The 17,000-nt window shown below is 41.1% G+C and overlaps 1 protein-coding gene across 1 annotated transcript; it reads left to right on the forward strand.

Annotated features, from left to right (window-relative positions):
* Window positions 1-21: 21 nt before the first annotated feature.
* Window positions 22-7,371, forward strand: slc52a3-2a (solute carrier family 52 member 3-2a). The gene is made up of 4 exons (XM_031874688.1): window positions 22-191; window positions 3,022-4,055; window positions 5,225-5,348; window positions 5,473-7,371. Exons 2-4 carry the CDS (start codon window positions 3,043-3,045, stop codon window positions 5,680-5,682), a joined length of 1,347 nt encoding a protein of 448 aa, XP_031730548.1. The 5' UTR covers window positions 22-191; window positions 3,022-3,042; the 3' UTR covers window positions 5,683-7,371.
* Window positions 7,372-17,000: the final 9,629 nt, after the last annotated feature.

Consider the following 17,000-nt stretch of genomic DNA (forward strand, 5'->3'; position numbering starts at 1 on the left):
GGTTGAGACAATGAGCGGTTAACAAGACATGTGTCATGGTTGGCTACATGTTCTCACACCCACTCGCCCCTGAGGAGGTCTTAATTTCTTGGTACACACACACACACACACACACACACACAGAGTTTACTGCAAAGGACTTTGGCTTCCTTCTCTCTGCAGAAAACTCCAAACTCTCCACCGAGCAGCATGTGAGTATCTGCAGGGATGCATTTCATCCATTTAATTGGTTTTAAATGGTGTGTCAGGGAAACTCTTTTGTACAGAATGTCAATCAAAATGTGTAGATGTTTATTTGATGATTAGATAATATTCTAATGTCTGTACGCTGAATATGAATTTAACTAAAAAGCACGATTGTGCTGAAAGATCTAACTTCTCTTCCGACTCTTTCTTTTCTCTGATCAAAGACTCTTTTCCCAATAAACAATGCACCGGTCAGATGTTTTCTCAGGTTATGTAACAGTTACCAGAGCAGCAGGTGGCCATGTTGTACTTTGCTGTATGCTTGGTGTTTTAAGCGGGTTTAACCCACACCCTGCCTGTGATCAGAAGAAAACAACCAAACGTGGATGAAATCACGTTTCTGCTCACGTGGCCGACGGCGAAATCTGCACAAAATCAAACGGCGTTCATTTCATATTAAACAGACGGTAAACATTAACCACATGCAGGATCAAGTCACACACACACACACACACACACACACACAGCCATTTAACGAGTGCTGCAGGAGGGATGCTACTTGGTGGTCACACATTAATCTGTGATTTTGAGTTTATCGTTGACATTTCCTTCACTTGTCTTACTGTTTGTACTCACTTTCATTCTCATTCTTTGCTGCTGCGATGATGCAGTCAAACCCCAAAGATGAATTGAGTTTTCTTCTTATATTGCAAATATAATTACAAGATTACTCTATAATACTTTACAGGTCCATCAATTTCTAATATTTTGAAAGAACTGTATAATCTGGTACTGATTAACAAGGAAATACCTTGTTTATTTTCATTGAGAGAATGGCTCTATTTGAACCCAAAGTAATGATTCACGTATTATTTATTTCTGAAAACTTTATTCTTCATAAACGTTGAATTGCATCGCCTTGTGTTCATGTTCAGCTGACCTGCTGTGCAACGACTAAAAGGTTCTCCAGGTCGCACACTTCATTTGTATGAACTAATTGTTGTTATGCTAACTGAATACAGTCTTTGTTGTCTCATATTTTATAACGAATAGCATAGTTCTCTCCAGAAAATACATTTATACGAAAACATTAGGAAATGACGGAGCTGTAAAATAAATCGTCAGCAGTGACTCAACACATTCCACTGAAAAACAATACGCGTGGATATATAAATGAGACTATGAATTGTGTTTTGGGGTGAACTGTCCCTTTACAGATAGTATTACCCTCTGGTTTGCAGCCACAATGTATAAAAGACCACCTAAGAGTCTACAGTAGAGCTGTGAATATCAATCAATAAGTTATCATCCTATAAATGAATTGCCAACTATTTTGATAATCGGTTTGACTCATTTTTTCAGGAGAGAAAAAGTCAAAATTCTCTGATCTCAGCTTCTTGAAAGTGATTTATTTTTGGTTTCTTTACTCCTCTGTGACCGTAAAGGGAATGTCTTTGAGTTGTGGACAAAACAAGACATTTAAGGAAGCCATCGTGAGCTTTGGGAAACACAGATTCACTTTTTTCACCTCTTTCTGAATATTTTTAGACAAAACGACTGATTGAGTAAAATAATTATTGACAGATGACAATGATAATGGTAGCCCGAGTCTACAGCCATGCACACAATGACACGCTGATGTTTAGCAGGTGGAATGTTGACGAAGGTCACCTTCTTAGTTTAGCATGTCAGTGCTAACATGTGCTAAACACACAAATACCACAAGAGGCAATTAAAGCGTTTTGCAGGAATTTGGTGACCAAAAATATTAGATAAACTGTGATTTGCACATTTTTTTTATGATGAAATTATAACCCAAATATGGTGCAAAATGAAAAGTTAAAGGGAACATTTGGCACCTTTTATGTGAATGTCCAATTAGTGTTATTGATAAATCAGTGTGTGCTACAAGACCAACGGAAGTTTGCCGTGTCTTACTTCCTGGCTGCTGAGTGGGAATGAGGGCGACGTTGGACAGATGCTGGCGTGCAATGCATTGTTGGGGAAAAAACCCAAATGACTAATTATCATGCATTTAATAATTAGTGAATGTTATACATTTAACATTAGCTCATGTCCTCTGTAAGTGTTTAGAGATGTGTCCTCAAATGGTTTCGTGTGAACTTCCTGTGACACTCGGTGTCTCAGCAAATGTTTAGTCTATGAAGAAGCAGTTGACGGCCGAAAGAACACTTCAAGCTGTTTACCCTAAATAAGCCATAATAAACCTGTAGAGGCGTCAATACTCACGCCTGGCTGATTTGCGACCATGACTTCCTGATTACGATAAAGTGACCTTTGTACTAGAACAAATTGTTAAAGTGATGTTCCAGATACTCTACGTACTGTGTGAAACGCAATTCATGTGTTATCCCTTTGTGACGTAAATGACCCTGTGCCAGCCCGCTGCATGTTGTTTACTCAGCATGAATATCAAGAGACTCGGAGACAGATCTCCGAGCAGCCTTGAGCTACATTTCGTATGTGATTCAACTCTGTTCCTTCTTGCAAGAATAAATGTCCTGTGATAGTGATTTTTTACATCGGCTTGAGTGAACTTTTCTAACAGCATCCTGGTACGTGTAGGCGCTGCCAGCACGGCTCCGTAAGCAGGAGAAATCTGCTTTCTGGTTGGAGAGCCACATAAAAAGATGACAAATTTTCCTTGCAAGTGATCCACCAGAGGCGATAGGATGTATCATCTGGGGATCAGGCATACATGTACCAGAATTCATAGCAATCGATATAGTAGTTGGGTTGAGGTCAGACTTCATTTGATAAAGTTGGGATGCAACTAACCATAATTAATACACAAATAATGGATTTGTTTCCTAGCACTAGAAACACGCCTCCAACATGTCCCTTCTCACCCACCTGTTGGCGTGTCTGTTCGGGATGGGCTCCTGGGTCTCCATCAACGGGCTGTGGGTGGAGCTGCCCCTCGTCGTCCCCCACATCCCCGAGGGTTGGTACCTGCCCTCGTACCTCTCCGTCCTCATCCAGATGGCCAACGTAGGGCCCCTCTTCGTCACCCTGATGCACCGCTTCCGGCCCGGCGCCCTGAACGAAGCGGCCGTCATATACGCGATCATCGGCCTGGGCACGGCCGCGAGCTTCCTGCTGGCTTTTTTCTGGAAGGAGACCGTGGTGGTGGCGGGCGCTCCTCGCAGCGTGGCCCTGCTCGTCTTGACTTTCTTCATCGCCACCGTTGACTGCACCTCCTCCGTCACCTTCCTCCCCTTCATGATGCGTCTCAAGGCTCGGTACCTGACCACGTACTACATTGGGGAGGGCTTGAGCGGCCTGCTGCCTGCCCTGGTGGCTCTGATCCAGGGAGTCGGAGTGGTCCACTGCATAAACAGCACCGGGTCTTTCAACCACACCCTGAACTCTTCCGACAGCTCCGTGACCTTTGACCTGCGGGCCCAGTATCAGCCGGCCAACTTCTCCGCCGAGGTGTTTTTCTTCTTCCTCAGCGCCATGATGCTGGTGTGCCTGGTGGCGTTCCTGCTGCTGAACTACCACCCGTCCGTGGCCAGGGAGCGTCCCAGCGGTCGATACACCAACGAGGGGAAGGAGAAGTCGGAGAAGGACAGGAAGTGGGCGGAGCAGAAGCCCATGATGGATCCGTACAGACCTGCGAGCCAGAAGCGCAGGAGCAGCTTCGGTACAGGCTTGTACAGCTGGACGCAGGTGTTGTACATCTTTGTGATCCTGGCCTGGGCCAACGCTCTGACCAACGTGGTGCTTCCCTCGGTGCAGTCCTACTCGTGCCTGCCGTACGGGAGCAACACCTATCACTTATCAGCCACCATGGCTGCTGTAGCAAACCCTCTCGCCTGCTTCATCGCCATGTTCTTCCCCGTAAGGTCAGTGTGTGGCTTGATACACCTTTTTCACTACATTAGTCAGTTTGATTTCAATAGCTCAAAATCACAAGTTTGCCTTGAAGCTAATAATAACTATTAAAGATTATTGATAATAATAGGGGCAGCCTGCGAGACCCTCTATCCTAGAACCTCAGTTTGCATGAGAAACTAGAATTACCGCCTCACGGTTGTACGCCTCCACCAACCAGTCAAGTTGTAGTTTGTACCCATGTCTTGCTTTCTCTCTACTGACCAGCAGGGGGCGTCTCCTCCAGATGCAAAAAGAAGTCAGATTGTATAGAAATCTATGAGAAAATGACTCTACTCCTCACTTGATTTATTCCCTCAGTAATAAACATTGTAAACATGAGTTTATGGTCTCAATCTCTAGTTTCAAGTCTTCTTCAATACAGCATGATGTTCATTTAGTAGATTATGGTCCATTTAGAGTCAAACAGACCATAAAGCAGGGTATGCTTTGACAATTCCATTCATTGGTTGCAAAAAAGACAAGATGGCGACGACCAAATCGCTGATCTCGAGGCTTCATAACAGCAGTCCACAAACCAATGGGTGATGTCACGATGACCACGTCCACTTCTCATATACAGTCTATGCAATTAGCATAGGAATTCTTTATTTATGGCCAAAAAGTGACATTTGACCATCAAATTTGAATTAGTTCATCTTGAGTCCAGGACATTTGTGTCAAATTTGAAGAGATTCCCTGAAGGTGTTCCTGAGATATCGCGTCCACGAGAATGGGAACACGTGTACACGGACAACACGGACACGTAATGCCTTCAGGTCACGGCAACATGAACACCCTTTAAAAAGGAAAATTAATTAATAAATAAAGCAACTTATTTTTTAAACTTCACAGGTTTTTAAATGTTCTTGAGTGTTTTTTTCTTCTGGTTCTAAGTCCAAAATGCATAGAATCAATTCTAATTTGTTTTTAGTATTTTGTTTCAAGATAGTGACAAAAAAAAAAAGAGTTCACAGTTGATTTATATTGGAAACTGAACTCCCCCTTTTGTTGTGTATGAATAAATTGTGTGGAGTATTATGTCAATCTTTCCCCAGATAAACCTAAAGGACAAATTCAGTTGTTTGGATGACTCATCAAAATGACAATGGGTAAAGGGTAATGTGTCATTTCCCCGCAGATCTCTGCTGCTGATGGGCGCTCTCACGGTGACAGGAAGCGGGGTCGGAGCTTATATAATGGGCATGGCGGCGCTGAGTCCGTGTCCACTGCTGGTTCATGGAACTTCCGGCGGCGTCGTCATTGTGAGTAGGACACTGTTCGGCTATGCTTACCTTTCTCGCGTGGGCGTTACTGAAACACCACATGCAGGCAACCGACATGGAGTTAATTGTAGGTTTCAAGCTCACCTCCGTCTCCCTCCACCAGGTGCTGGCCTGGGTCCTGTTTATTCTCACTCTGTCCTACGTGAAGGTGATCATCGGGCTGATCCTGCGCGACGAGGGCCACGGCGCCCTCGTGTGGTGCGGAGCGGTAGTGCAGCTGGGCTCCCTGCTGGGAGCCGTGACCATGTTCCCTGTGGTCAGCGTGTACAGCCTCTTCTCATCCGGGGACCCGTGCAACACGAAATGCCAATAAAGACTCGACATCCGTGTGTGAACCGAGATATTCAACGGAGGGGACAATTGAATGTTATGTTCTTTTTACCACCATTTTTGTTTTGTTTTTACTTGGCAACGTCTGAATCTGAGCATGACATTTGTTACAAGAAAAGCTATAATGTACAGACCGTGCTGCTGCAGACAGGATGAACACTATTTATACTAGTATTTGCACGTTATGAAAATACACCACTTACAAGTAAAACTCCAACATTCAAAAACCGTACTTAAGTAAAAGTGCTCGCTGTGCAGTGAAATGTTCCCTGTCAGTGTTTTACTATTCTATATATATATGATGTGTCTGGATTAATATTACTGCAGCATTAATGCATATGTTGCATTGTAACTCCTTCATATCGGGCTGACTATAGTTTAATCTGCAGCAATGCATCATATTCTATAAGATCATCACATGTTTGGATAGCATCGCTGTCCTGTTTCAGATTCATGAAGATGCATTTTCCAGCTGATTCAACACGCCTTTTTAAATTAGTTTAATTAGCTCAAGAAGTAGGAAAACATTTTCAACACATAAAGAAATACTTCACCCTTTCTGTTTATCACTAACATTGAAAATCCCCAAATTTGGATATCATGTTTTTTTTCCTGGACAGTAGGACATGTAGTGGAGTAAACAGTATACTATGTTCGCCCCAGTGGAGGAGAAGTACATGACATCAAATGGTAAAACTCAAGAAAAGTACAAGTATGTTGAATTTGTATTTAAGTAGGCTAGTGCTTGAGTACATGTACTTATTTATAATCCACCACTGTATGAAGCTACCCTGGCAGCTGTATGTGTGGTCATGCTATATAGCCAGAACTATAATTATTTGGGATAAAGCAACTTTTTGCCTTGATCCCTTGATCCCTTAAAAAAACTTTTTATCAGCCAGGAGCAAAAGTCCATTGAATTGGCAAATAAGTAGTAATATAATAATTCTGCAATCACAATATTTTATTTACAAGTGGCATAATCATATTGTTTATTGCATGGTATAATGTCATACTATGCAATAAACAATATGATGTAATGATTACACTATAAATATATAATCCCAACATTACTGAAAGAACACAACGTACTTCTTTATATGTCGACCTGACTGGGACAACTTACAGTGGTCCGAACCCTGAAAACAGCCTCCAGACTAAAGGGACACAACGGGATAAAGACACGGCTTGTCCACGTTTGTGGCCACAGGACAAAGTCTGGTGACATGGCTGTACAGCTCAACCTAAAACCATCAAACAATATTTTTTCTGGTTGTAAAATCTATAGTTTTCTAAAAAATATCCTAAAAGATAAAGTCTTCTGTAAAAAATGATGTCCTCTTAATTTACATATTATTTTAATATGATCATATCATTTCCATTATTCATTCTTTGATTTTCATTTTGAAAGAAACCGGCAAAAATGATGAATCATTTGGTCATCAACCTGCCGTGGCTCCTTATTAAACCAATGGTATAATTTCTCCATCAAAGCATTATTGTTTTGGCTAAACGTCCATCAAGCATTTCAAATCTAGATTACCAGATTTCTACAATCAGATGATGTGAGAATACACTTGTGTACACAAGTGTACACTTGCGCTACGCTTCCGGTTTGAAAGTGAAGCCAATGCAGAAGTGTCTTAAACTGGCTCTTTCTAAAAGCCAGCAGGGGGCGACTCCTCTGGTTGTATAGAAGTCTATGAGAAAATGACTCTACTTCTCTCTTGATTTATTACCTCAGTAAACATTGTAAACATGAGTTTATGGTCTCAATCTCTAGTTTCAAGTCTTCTTCAATACAGCATGATGTTCATTTAGTAAATGATGCTCCATTTAGAGTCAAACAGACCATAAAGCAGGGTATGCTTTAGGGCGGGGCTACCTTATGATTGACAGGTCACTACCACGGCGTTGTCCGGTCTGGGAGTCGTCCATGTTTTTTGCCTTTGAACTTTAACCCTTTTTAGTTCATGAAAGTTAATATTAGCATTTTTGGTTGCCTAAAAATGTCTTAATTAGCGTTCGATTCTATTTACCCTCTTATGTTACATATGGTTGCCAAAAAACAAGATGGAGACGGCTAAAATGCAGAATTTGACCCATTACATACACTTAAAAGGCACGCACGACCGGCCTGTCTGCGTCAACAAAGCCCAGGGAAGCTCACATTACAAAAAATTCTTGTCATGGTGTAATCGAGACCTGTACTGAATTTGCATCCGGCTGGAAATTGGGAGGGTCTTTGTTTACTTCTGACCCGGTACTATGTTTTTTATATATTCATTCTGTCTATCCTTCTTTATTGTAAAACACATTGTGTTGCATTTCTTGTATTAAAGGATTGAATACAAATAAAGTTATTAATATTATTATTGTTGTCATGATTAACATTATCATATAATTATATAATAATAATAATTATTATTATAATAACAATTATTTTTATAATAATAATTGTTATTATTATTACTTAGATATTACTCCTTTATATATTTACAGAGCAAATAGTTTTGCTGCTACATCAATGCTCTGCATGGCGCATAGAAAGGCTTTAAGAAGGCAAGCAGCTTCCCCTGGGTGGAGAGGTAGAGCACTGGATGCACAACACTCGCAACAGACAGCAAGAAGATAGATGCTGGAATCACCAAACATTGATAAATGAATGCCTCCTCATATGTTAAGATTTGCATTAAAGTAACTGGAAGGTAACAGGACATGGTGAGGATTGAGGTGGCACAGACAGTCTTAAAGGCTCTCTTCTTGACAGGGTGCATCTCGTCTCTCCCCGGGCCGGACTTCTTCAGCGCCCTCGCAATCATGACGCTGCACCCCACCATCATTGTCACCATTGACAACATCACGCTTGATGGGAGTCGATTCAACACGGACTGCATGAGGATGGAGGAAACGCTCAGACCCAAAACACTCAGCGAAGCACAGGGCACAGAGAGGAGCCACACCGTGAGAGCACATACCTCCCTGAATCTGTATTTCTTCAGCAGAGGATAAGATGTGGGGTGAATCACTGCAACGTATCTCTCCAGGCAGATATAAGACAAACTCATTGGCCCCCCGATTTGTACGTACACTAACAGAAACCTGGAGATTAGTTGGTGGGTGTCTGTCATCACCAACAGGCAAATTAGATGGAAGAAGGAGATCCAGTACTGGAAGTAGTGGAAGAGAGCTAAATTGAAATTCAGGATATCTGTAGTCTTCTTGGATGTGATGGTGATCCACAGCAGTTTGGCGATCACCGGTTGTCCCATGAGGATAGTAATGATGTCGACCAGTGAGAGACCCCCGATCTGGGCCGGTCCAAACATACAGACTTTGGTAACGTTCGTCATTTCACCAGACTGCTGTTCAGAGCTGAAAGAAACAAGGCATCAAAGAGACTGATGGACATTTAAAAGTGTGTATTTTCTAACTTTAAATATGAAAGCCAAGGAACATACATCCAGAGAGGCATACTGTGCTGTACAATGCACAAGCATCCTCTGATTCCTTCATGCTCTAAAGTGATTCAAAGTTGAACTTTTTTAACATCCGTACAGTATTTTCTATACATTTTGAATTCTATAAAATACACCGATGCAATATTAACTCAACCTTTCCTCCAGTACAAATGGAGATCTTTAAAGCCAAATGTATATTCTAATATCTTGAACCTTGACAGAATAAAGCACATCACTTGATTCTTAAAAAATGATCAAAAGCAAATTTGTTTAGAGTTTGTAAATAAAAGAGTCAAATTAAAAGCCCTGTACTGGCAGAATTCTTAGTTTGGTTTTAGAAAGTAAAGAAACTTGATCCAATACATTTTTATAAATGATGTTACATTCATATGAGGACATATAAGCAGATATATTAAACACTGAAGACTCAATATTAACAGTGTCATGAATACCGTCTTGTTCTAAGTTACATTGAACTGTCAATTATACCTACAATCATATAATTATATATCATTTATTACTCAACACTCGCAAAGTCAGAGCTTACCAGGTGTATTCAGCTGCTGCTCAGAACAAACCGAAGAGTGACCCGTGGATCAATCGACTGTTTAAGTAAAAATGACGCCTGATTTTCCTAATAGATGTAAGACAGGTGCGAGGCAGCCCAGCAAAACCAACAAACATCACGCCCTGATTTCCATAACTGCAGAGTTTCGGTGTCGGTTAAGGTTCGGCTGTGACAGTCAGGTAGAGAAAAGAAAACATACAGACGCCAAATAATCTATGAAGTGTTTGTCAGCACAGAGTCATTCAATGTGTAGGAGATCTGCAGACCACACGGTGTCAGTGTGCCCTGAAACACAACAGACACCCACTGCACCGGAGAGGCCTTGAGTAGTAACATTACATAATAATATAAAAAAAGAAAGACTTGTGAAACAGTAGATGTTGGGTTTGTGAAGTAGGATTTATTCTTACTGGAGTTATCGATCATGAAGATTCGTGAGAAACTGATATTCTTTAGTTATTATAAAACACTGTTAACCATCTGTGGTTACTGTGAAGAGTAAGACGCTGTGTAAAGGTAAGAAACGGATCAATAAGATGAAAGAGATGAAGACTTCTTTATTGACAAATACACAAAATAGATCACAAAGCAGAACTTTGAGTTGTTCACTAACAACAACCTCCGCGGTAAACATTCCAGTATGGCTTCAGTTACAAGGATTAAGACTCATAAATACTTATAAAACCTGGGAGCAAAAGTGTGTAAGCCCATTTAGTTTGACTATAAGAGAGCAAACAAATGAGTAGATCATGTAACGTAGGGAACCATGTCAAAGAGGCTGTATGATGAACGTGCATAAACAGAGCACATGCTAAGAGAATAAATATGAAAATACAAAAAACAAACATTAAAGAATTTATATACTTGTATTGCTGTTCACTGTTATTACGTATTCATCGGGTTTGAGGCCTTCTCCATTACATTCTTTGGGAGACTACCTGCATGTTGCATAGCGTCCAGGCTAACTTTCTTCTCCGATAAAAGTCAAAGCAGTATTACTGTAGCAAACAGTTTACTGCAAAGTCTATGTTGTTTTAGAGTCAGTATGCAGAAAAGACTCAAAATGTCTCATTATTTTTTATGGAAGCCATGAGAGGCAAGGGACAAAATTAAATTCTGGTGATCCATTTTCATAGTCTGGTCTTAACTGATCTCTCCTGTTAAGACCAGGTGACAAAAATATTCCTAAAACTTGATTTTTACAGGTGGGGAAAAAAAGTTGTAATACTCATTACGACCACAAGAGGCTAAAGAGCACCACTACCCCATGCTCCAAATAGCTCCAAAATGTATGTTTTCCTCCACGGGAGTTTTAATTGTCATGACTTGGTAGAACACTATGTATATGTACCTTTCTGTTTAGAGTGCATGGAGACATTAGAACTCCCCTAGAAGAAAACATGAATGCTCCGAGTCCTGTTTAGAACATGGCGTAGTGATCCACTACCGCCTCTTGTGGCTGGAATGAGCATTACAACAACAGAAAAAGATTTCCTCACTTTCGTCTCTGGTCTTTTTTGTACTGTAGGAGTGCATAACAACATAAGAACTCTATATGAGGTTTGGGTAACTTTGAATCGTCTGAACAGTTTTGGCATTGTTGTTGTGACTTTAAGTGACAGTAACAAGACGCCTAAATGGAATAAACTGGTGATACCACATGTTTAGTGGCCAAGTGCTTATTGTTGGTTGCAAATACAGAAAATGTATTCAATTCTTAATCTTCTTAACTTAATTGGTCCAAACAAATGCTAACAAATTGTGATTTAAAGTGTGACTATGCAACTTTTGAAAAAAAAAAAAAACCAAAAACGACACATTCTTCCTTTTACAAATGAAAAGTTGAACTCATGAGAAATAAAACTCACCTTTGATCAATTCAATACACTCAGGGGTTTTGTTGCTACAGCCTCACTTGGTCTGGTATGACCAGTAGCTTTAGGTGGCTAATGACAATTCTCCAATTGTGCTACAGTTACACCGTCTTTTAGCATGTAACATTATCCCATTATTACCATTTGTTGTCACTATTCAGCAAACGGTACATTATCTCGCTTTATAAAATCTTTTGCTGGAGAACAACTGAAGCCAAACCCGGGCCATGGTTTTCTGTTTCCAGTCAAGAAGGCACTTCTCTTTTGAAACTGTCTCTCTGAAAAGTCAGATATGCAAACTGAAGTACTACAGATGCTCTATATACAAATCACATAACTCAAAGGCACTGAATCATTTACAAACTGCAGCAAAAAAAGACATATAAAAACATGTTTTGGTCCTCTAAAAGCAACATTGTTGTTGAGGCGGGGGGCGGCAGGTATGGTGGCTAAAGTCAGTCATGTGACGTATTCCTCGGATAACTTCTGTGTAAAGGCATTATGTATGTTAAAACAAGGCACACGTTGGACCCTGGGTCATCTGGACTTACATTTACATTTGTTCTCTTTGCATTTCCTTTTTTTCTGCTTCCTGAACGCTGTAGTCCAAGCATGAAAAGTACAACGTCAAATCTTTTGTTTGGTGTTTCCCTTTTTTGGGGGGGGTTCCCGTGTCAGTTTTGTCACGGACAGGAAACTACGCATGGCTGTGGACGGAGATGGTCGACAGGTCGTTCCTGATGATCTCATTGACTGCAAAGGAAAAGAGAGAAAAGGGCGATCAGTGTTCATGACCTCCACATGGATGTCATGCAGAGGGAGTGCATGTACAGTATAACGCCGCATGTAATATCTTTAAAGACCCTGAAAACCTACTTTTTTCAATTAGCTTCTTGCTCGTGACACTTTTTTTCTAAACTTTATTTACAATGTTTACTAAACATCTACAACTGGTTTTTATTGGCTTTCAAAAGTAACCCTATACAGTGGATTTGGCTAAAAAGTCAGCTAACAGTTGTTAAAACACATCCAGCAGACCAGTTAGCAACATTAGCATTCAATATTGACTCTCCTTTTAGTTCAGATTTCAGGTTAATATCTGGCTCTTAAGTTGCTAAATGTTCCACTTTGATAACCGACTGGTTGCCGACTTTGTTGGTTCGCTGTTTGGTGCTTAGCAGGTAGTGTGCAGTGGTGAAAACAGCTGCCTGCTACAAATAAAAAGGACACTGATGAGAGCGGTTATGGACCCAAAACAATGAGCCAAACGAAGCTGATGTAAAAAGATATATATTTTAGTGCTTTAAAGTTCTCTGAGCTCTATAGGATCTGTTATTTCCTCTGAGTCAACCTAATATAATCACTTTATATCAGAGATCCCCAGACCTTTCTTTATCAAGAGAGATGATGCAACCTCCCGCCGTCTCTAAAGGATCCAGGTGCACTTGTTTATCTGTTTTTATCAGCTGTGTTCAACTGAGCAGGCGGACTGAAGCTAAACCAGGGAAATATATATATATATATATATTTTATTAGCTTTCACCGTTCTTATCCGTGACCTCATTTATCACTTTCAAGAGATAGTCTCCACAGATCATCCGTCTCTAATCAGCTTCTCACTTTTTCTAATCAGCCTGCAAGTTCAGGATCAGCCCCCCCCCCATTTTTTCTTTCTTAGATCTCACAGGGATGAGAAATATGAGAGGGGAAGGGGAACACCCCTGGCCGGATCGGGCCTTGGAGAAACCAAGGGAGGAATTCCCTCTGACTGACTGGACGCTTGGAAAAGCAGCCTTTCCTCTCCACACAATGGAATTACTTCATGTTTTTCCAAAACGTTTATTTCCCTCGCAGAACCAGCGCTGGCACGGCAGCTTCCTCCCATAAATACCCCTCGCTTCCCATCACCAAAGCAGACAGGGGTGTACGTGCCTCACAAGGAATGGAGGAGGCTTGGTTAAAAGTGTGGCTGCAAAACACTCTAGACATGAGGGTCATGCGTTTGGCCTCGCTGATCGACTGCTGTTACAGCAACAGGAAGACCTCTCGAGCGGGTTTGATAAGCGCAGTGCAGCGGCGACCTCTCATGAGCGTGTCACAGAAACACATTGGACCTATTAAGTGACTACGAAGACAGGGTGAGATTCACAGCAGTGTGTCTTCAGTGTGGAAGATACTCGTCAAGACGACAGCGACATTTATACGCAGGTGCTCTGAATCACTTCGTCTAAATTTAGCAGAGTGGTCCAAAACCAAAAAAACAACAACTCATCATTCACGTTCAAAAGTTGAATCTTAAAAGGGAAGTCCACCAAGTTCACACAATGTTTAATGTCATCTGTGGTTCTGGATAAAGGAGCAAACATTGATTATGTTGGGTTTGGAGACTACACCAAAATAAGATTGTGCTAATTGTTGCATTCTGGGAAATGTAGGTTTTATTGCATTGAGTAGAAATCACATATCATTGTGCCAAGCTTCTACATTGCTTTTCTACCCCACAGGCAGCAATTGGTCGCCATTATGCATCAGTCGCTCTAAATGTTTTTGCACCTTTGCTCTTTGTTGTTGTTACATTTTGTGCGGTAGCACTGTTGAGAGAGCAAGGATCACAGACACACTAATGGTGCCTTCAAGAACGCTCATGAATCTCAGAGTAGGCTGCCCATCAAAACCCTTCTTATAAAACAAGAAACAACAAGTTATGAAAATAATTTTTGCTCTACTTTTTATTAAAATCAACTTAACAACTTCTGCTATTTGTATTTGTGTTTTACATGCAATGGGCTAAACTAAAACATGCAGAACTGCTGATCATTATTTCAGGATGAATGAATAAACCCATCTGTTGGAGAACAGCGGAGAGAACAGAGGTGAACTGCACCTAAACTCTCCAGACGTTAGCTGCAGTTCCGTCGGGATCAGTAGCATTGGAATGGTTAATGTTGCTGTGTGTATTGTAATGCAGGATGCTTTCTAACACAGCTCATCATCAGGACAGCATGCCGCCACCAGCCATGTGAACCAATACATCAACCAAAAAGACACATGTGAACCAGAAGAAATAAACACTCTAACCTCATCTCCACCCTCCTACAGCGTGTCGTTCCGCTGCCATGTGTGCTGGTCCCGGCCCAGACTGAACTGACTGACCTCCTCTCCTCTATTTGATCTGGCTTTGACCTCCTGCGCATCTGGAGGTGGAAGGATATGATCGTTGAGTTCAAGAACCTCAGGGGGACGTTATTACAATGGCTTCTCAGCGAGCACGGCTGTAAATTTAGGACATCGTCAGACCCCGACATCATGCTATGGCCTGTCCGGTTGCTATCAGGTATTTTTCCTTACGCGGCATCGTGAGCCATGTGTGGTTGACCAGCTTGCACGCAACTAAACAAGTCTCACGAGTAAAAAGACAGAATTCAGTAGTTTATCCTGATATAAAACAAAGGAAGGCCGGGGAGTAAAACTCTCTCTTTTTGCCCCACTGAGGACACCAACATCAGCTGTGTATGTGTCCGTTACCATGGCCCACTTTTCATTGTGCCGTCACATTTGACGTGGAGGATCTAATTGGGAAAAAAAGGCAATGTATTGATCTCTAAGTGTGTTCACAGCAAAGCCCTAGAAATAGGCCCAGCACCAGTGTGACATCTGTGTCATGTGTTCTCCGCTCACATCGATTTGTTCGAGGGACAGGAGGGTGTTCAGACAAGCTAACGTCCACTGAGTGGGAACGTAAACTCTGGGGTGTCATTCAGAGAAATATAAATGACTTTTGATTGAAATTGAAACTTTTTAAAAAACATTCTTTTGAAGGTATGTGTGATCTTGAAAGAGCCGGTGCGCAGTTGCTGTAGGGATTCCTATTGGTCTACAGAAATATTATAAAATCAGTCTCACTTCGATGTCCATCTAGTAACTTTTCTGGAGGTTTCCATCACATCACATGATCTCCATCAGATGAAGGAGTTTGCCCAGTTGCTCAAATGTTCACATTTTTAGGACTTCTCGTTCATGTTGAGGTTCCAAGTTCATTATTGATAAAACTGTGACGTGAGCAAAAGCTCCGGAACAGCTACTAAATGGACCTTAAAGTGAGATTGTTCATCAGCTGATGTTTCCAGGGTCAATAAGGAACTTTAGCTTTTAAGCCCACATGGAGGAAAACAAAATGTGAAAATCTACAATCCCGACATCTGGTCAAAACACCATCTGCTGAGGAAGATCATGCAATATGACTGAAAGCTCCAGAACAGCTACTAAATGGCAGAGGTAGGACCAAAGTCACAAGTAAGTCTCAAGTCTTTGCACTCAATTCTTAAGTCAAACCTGACAAGTCCCAGGTCATGTCCCAAGTTCTAAACTTTGAGTTTCGAGTCCTAAACAAGTCCTAATGTGCTCCTCACCTGTCATTTTCAACCTCCACAAACAAAGTGGATCTGGGGAATTATGTGTTGCTGGGAATGAATAGCGTTAACATTAGTCGATTCAGGAAATGAATTGATTCGTTGCACACTTTTTAAGCAAAATACTTTTTAATCTTTGGGCTTGAAGGAAGGTCTCAAATAGTCTCAAAAAGTCTAAAGGCTCAACACCGAGTGAAGTCACGTGTCATTGGCGTTGAAGTCCAAGTCGACTTGCAAGTCTTTTTTTGCTTTTGTCAAGTCTATAAACTCATTCAATTTGTGACTGGAGTCCTAGTCATGTGACTCAAGTCCACACTTCTGCTACATGGACCTTGTGGTGATATTGTTTACTCGACAGCTGTTTCCACGGTCAAGAATGAACTTCAGACTTTAAGTACAGCTGAGAACAGAAGGTATAGGAAAGGCTACTTATGAAACAACAGAGTCTGAATGGAAAAAATATGAAAAATCCAGACAGTTTTTTCATTTTTTGTGGTTATTCTTATAACGCTGCTACTCTTTGTTCATACTTAAAATCAAGAATGAAATGAAGTGCTATAACCCCACAAACGTCTTTGATTACCTGACTGCATTGCTGTTAATTCAACACAAGGCACTGCACTAAATTTGCCTCAAAAGTTGGGGTTTGATATGAAGGAATCCAGGAACTGGTTTCCTGTCCCATGGAGGTCCACAGCAGCTGGACCTGGCTGATACAGCCCGGCTCCCTTAACCAGGAAACCCCCGACAAACGAGGAACTCCAAAACAATTAGCGGGCCGGCGCTGTTTGCCTCATTAAGGGCTGAAACGCATCAACATGAACCGGCACTGAAACAACACAATACTGCAGGAGGAACCGGCGATATATAGATCTATATAGATAGATATATATATATATAGATCTATAGATCTATATATCTATAGATCTATATATATATATCTATAGATCTATATATATATATATCTATAGATCTATATATATATATAT

Source organism: Anarrhichthys ocellatus, unplaced genomic scaffold (genome assembly GCF_004355925.1).
Source record: "Anarrhichthys ocellatus isolate YVR2014 unplaced genomic scaffold, GSC_Weel_1.0 scaffold84, whole genome shotgun sequence".
NCBI lineage: Eukaryota > Metazoa > Chordata > Actinopteri > Perciformes > Anarhichadidae > Anarrhichthys > Anarrhichthys ocellatus.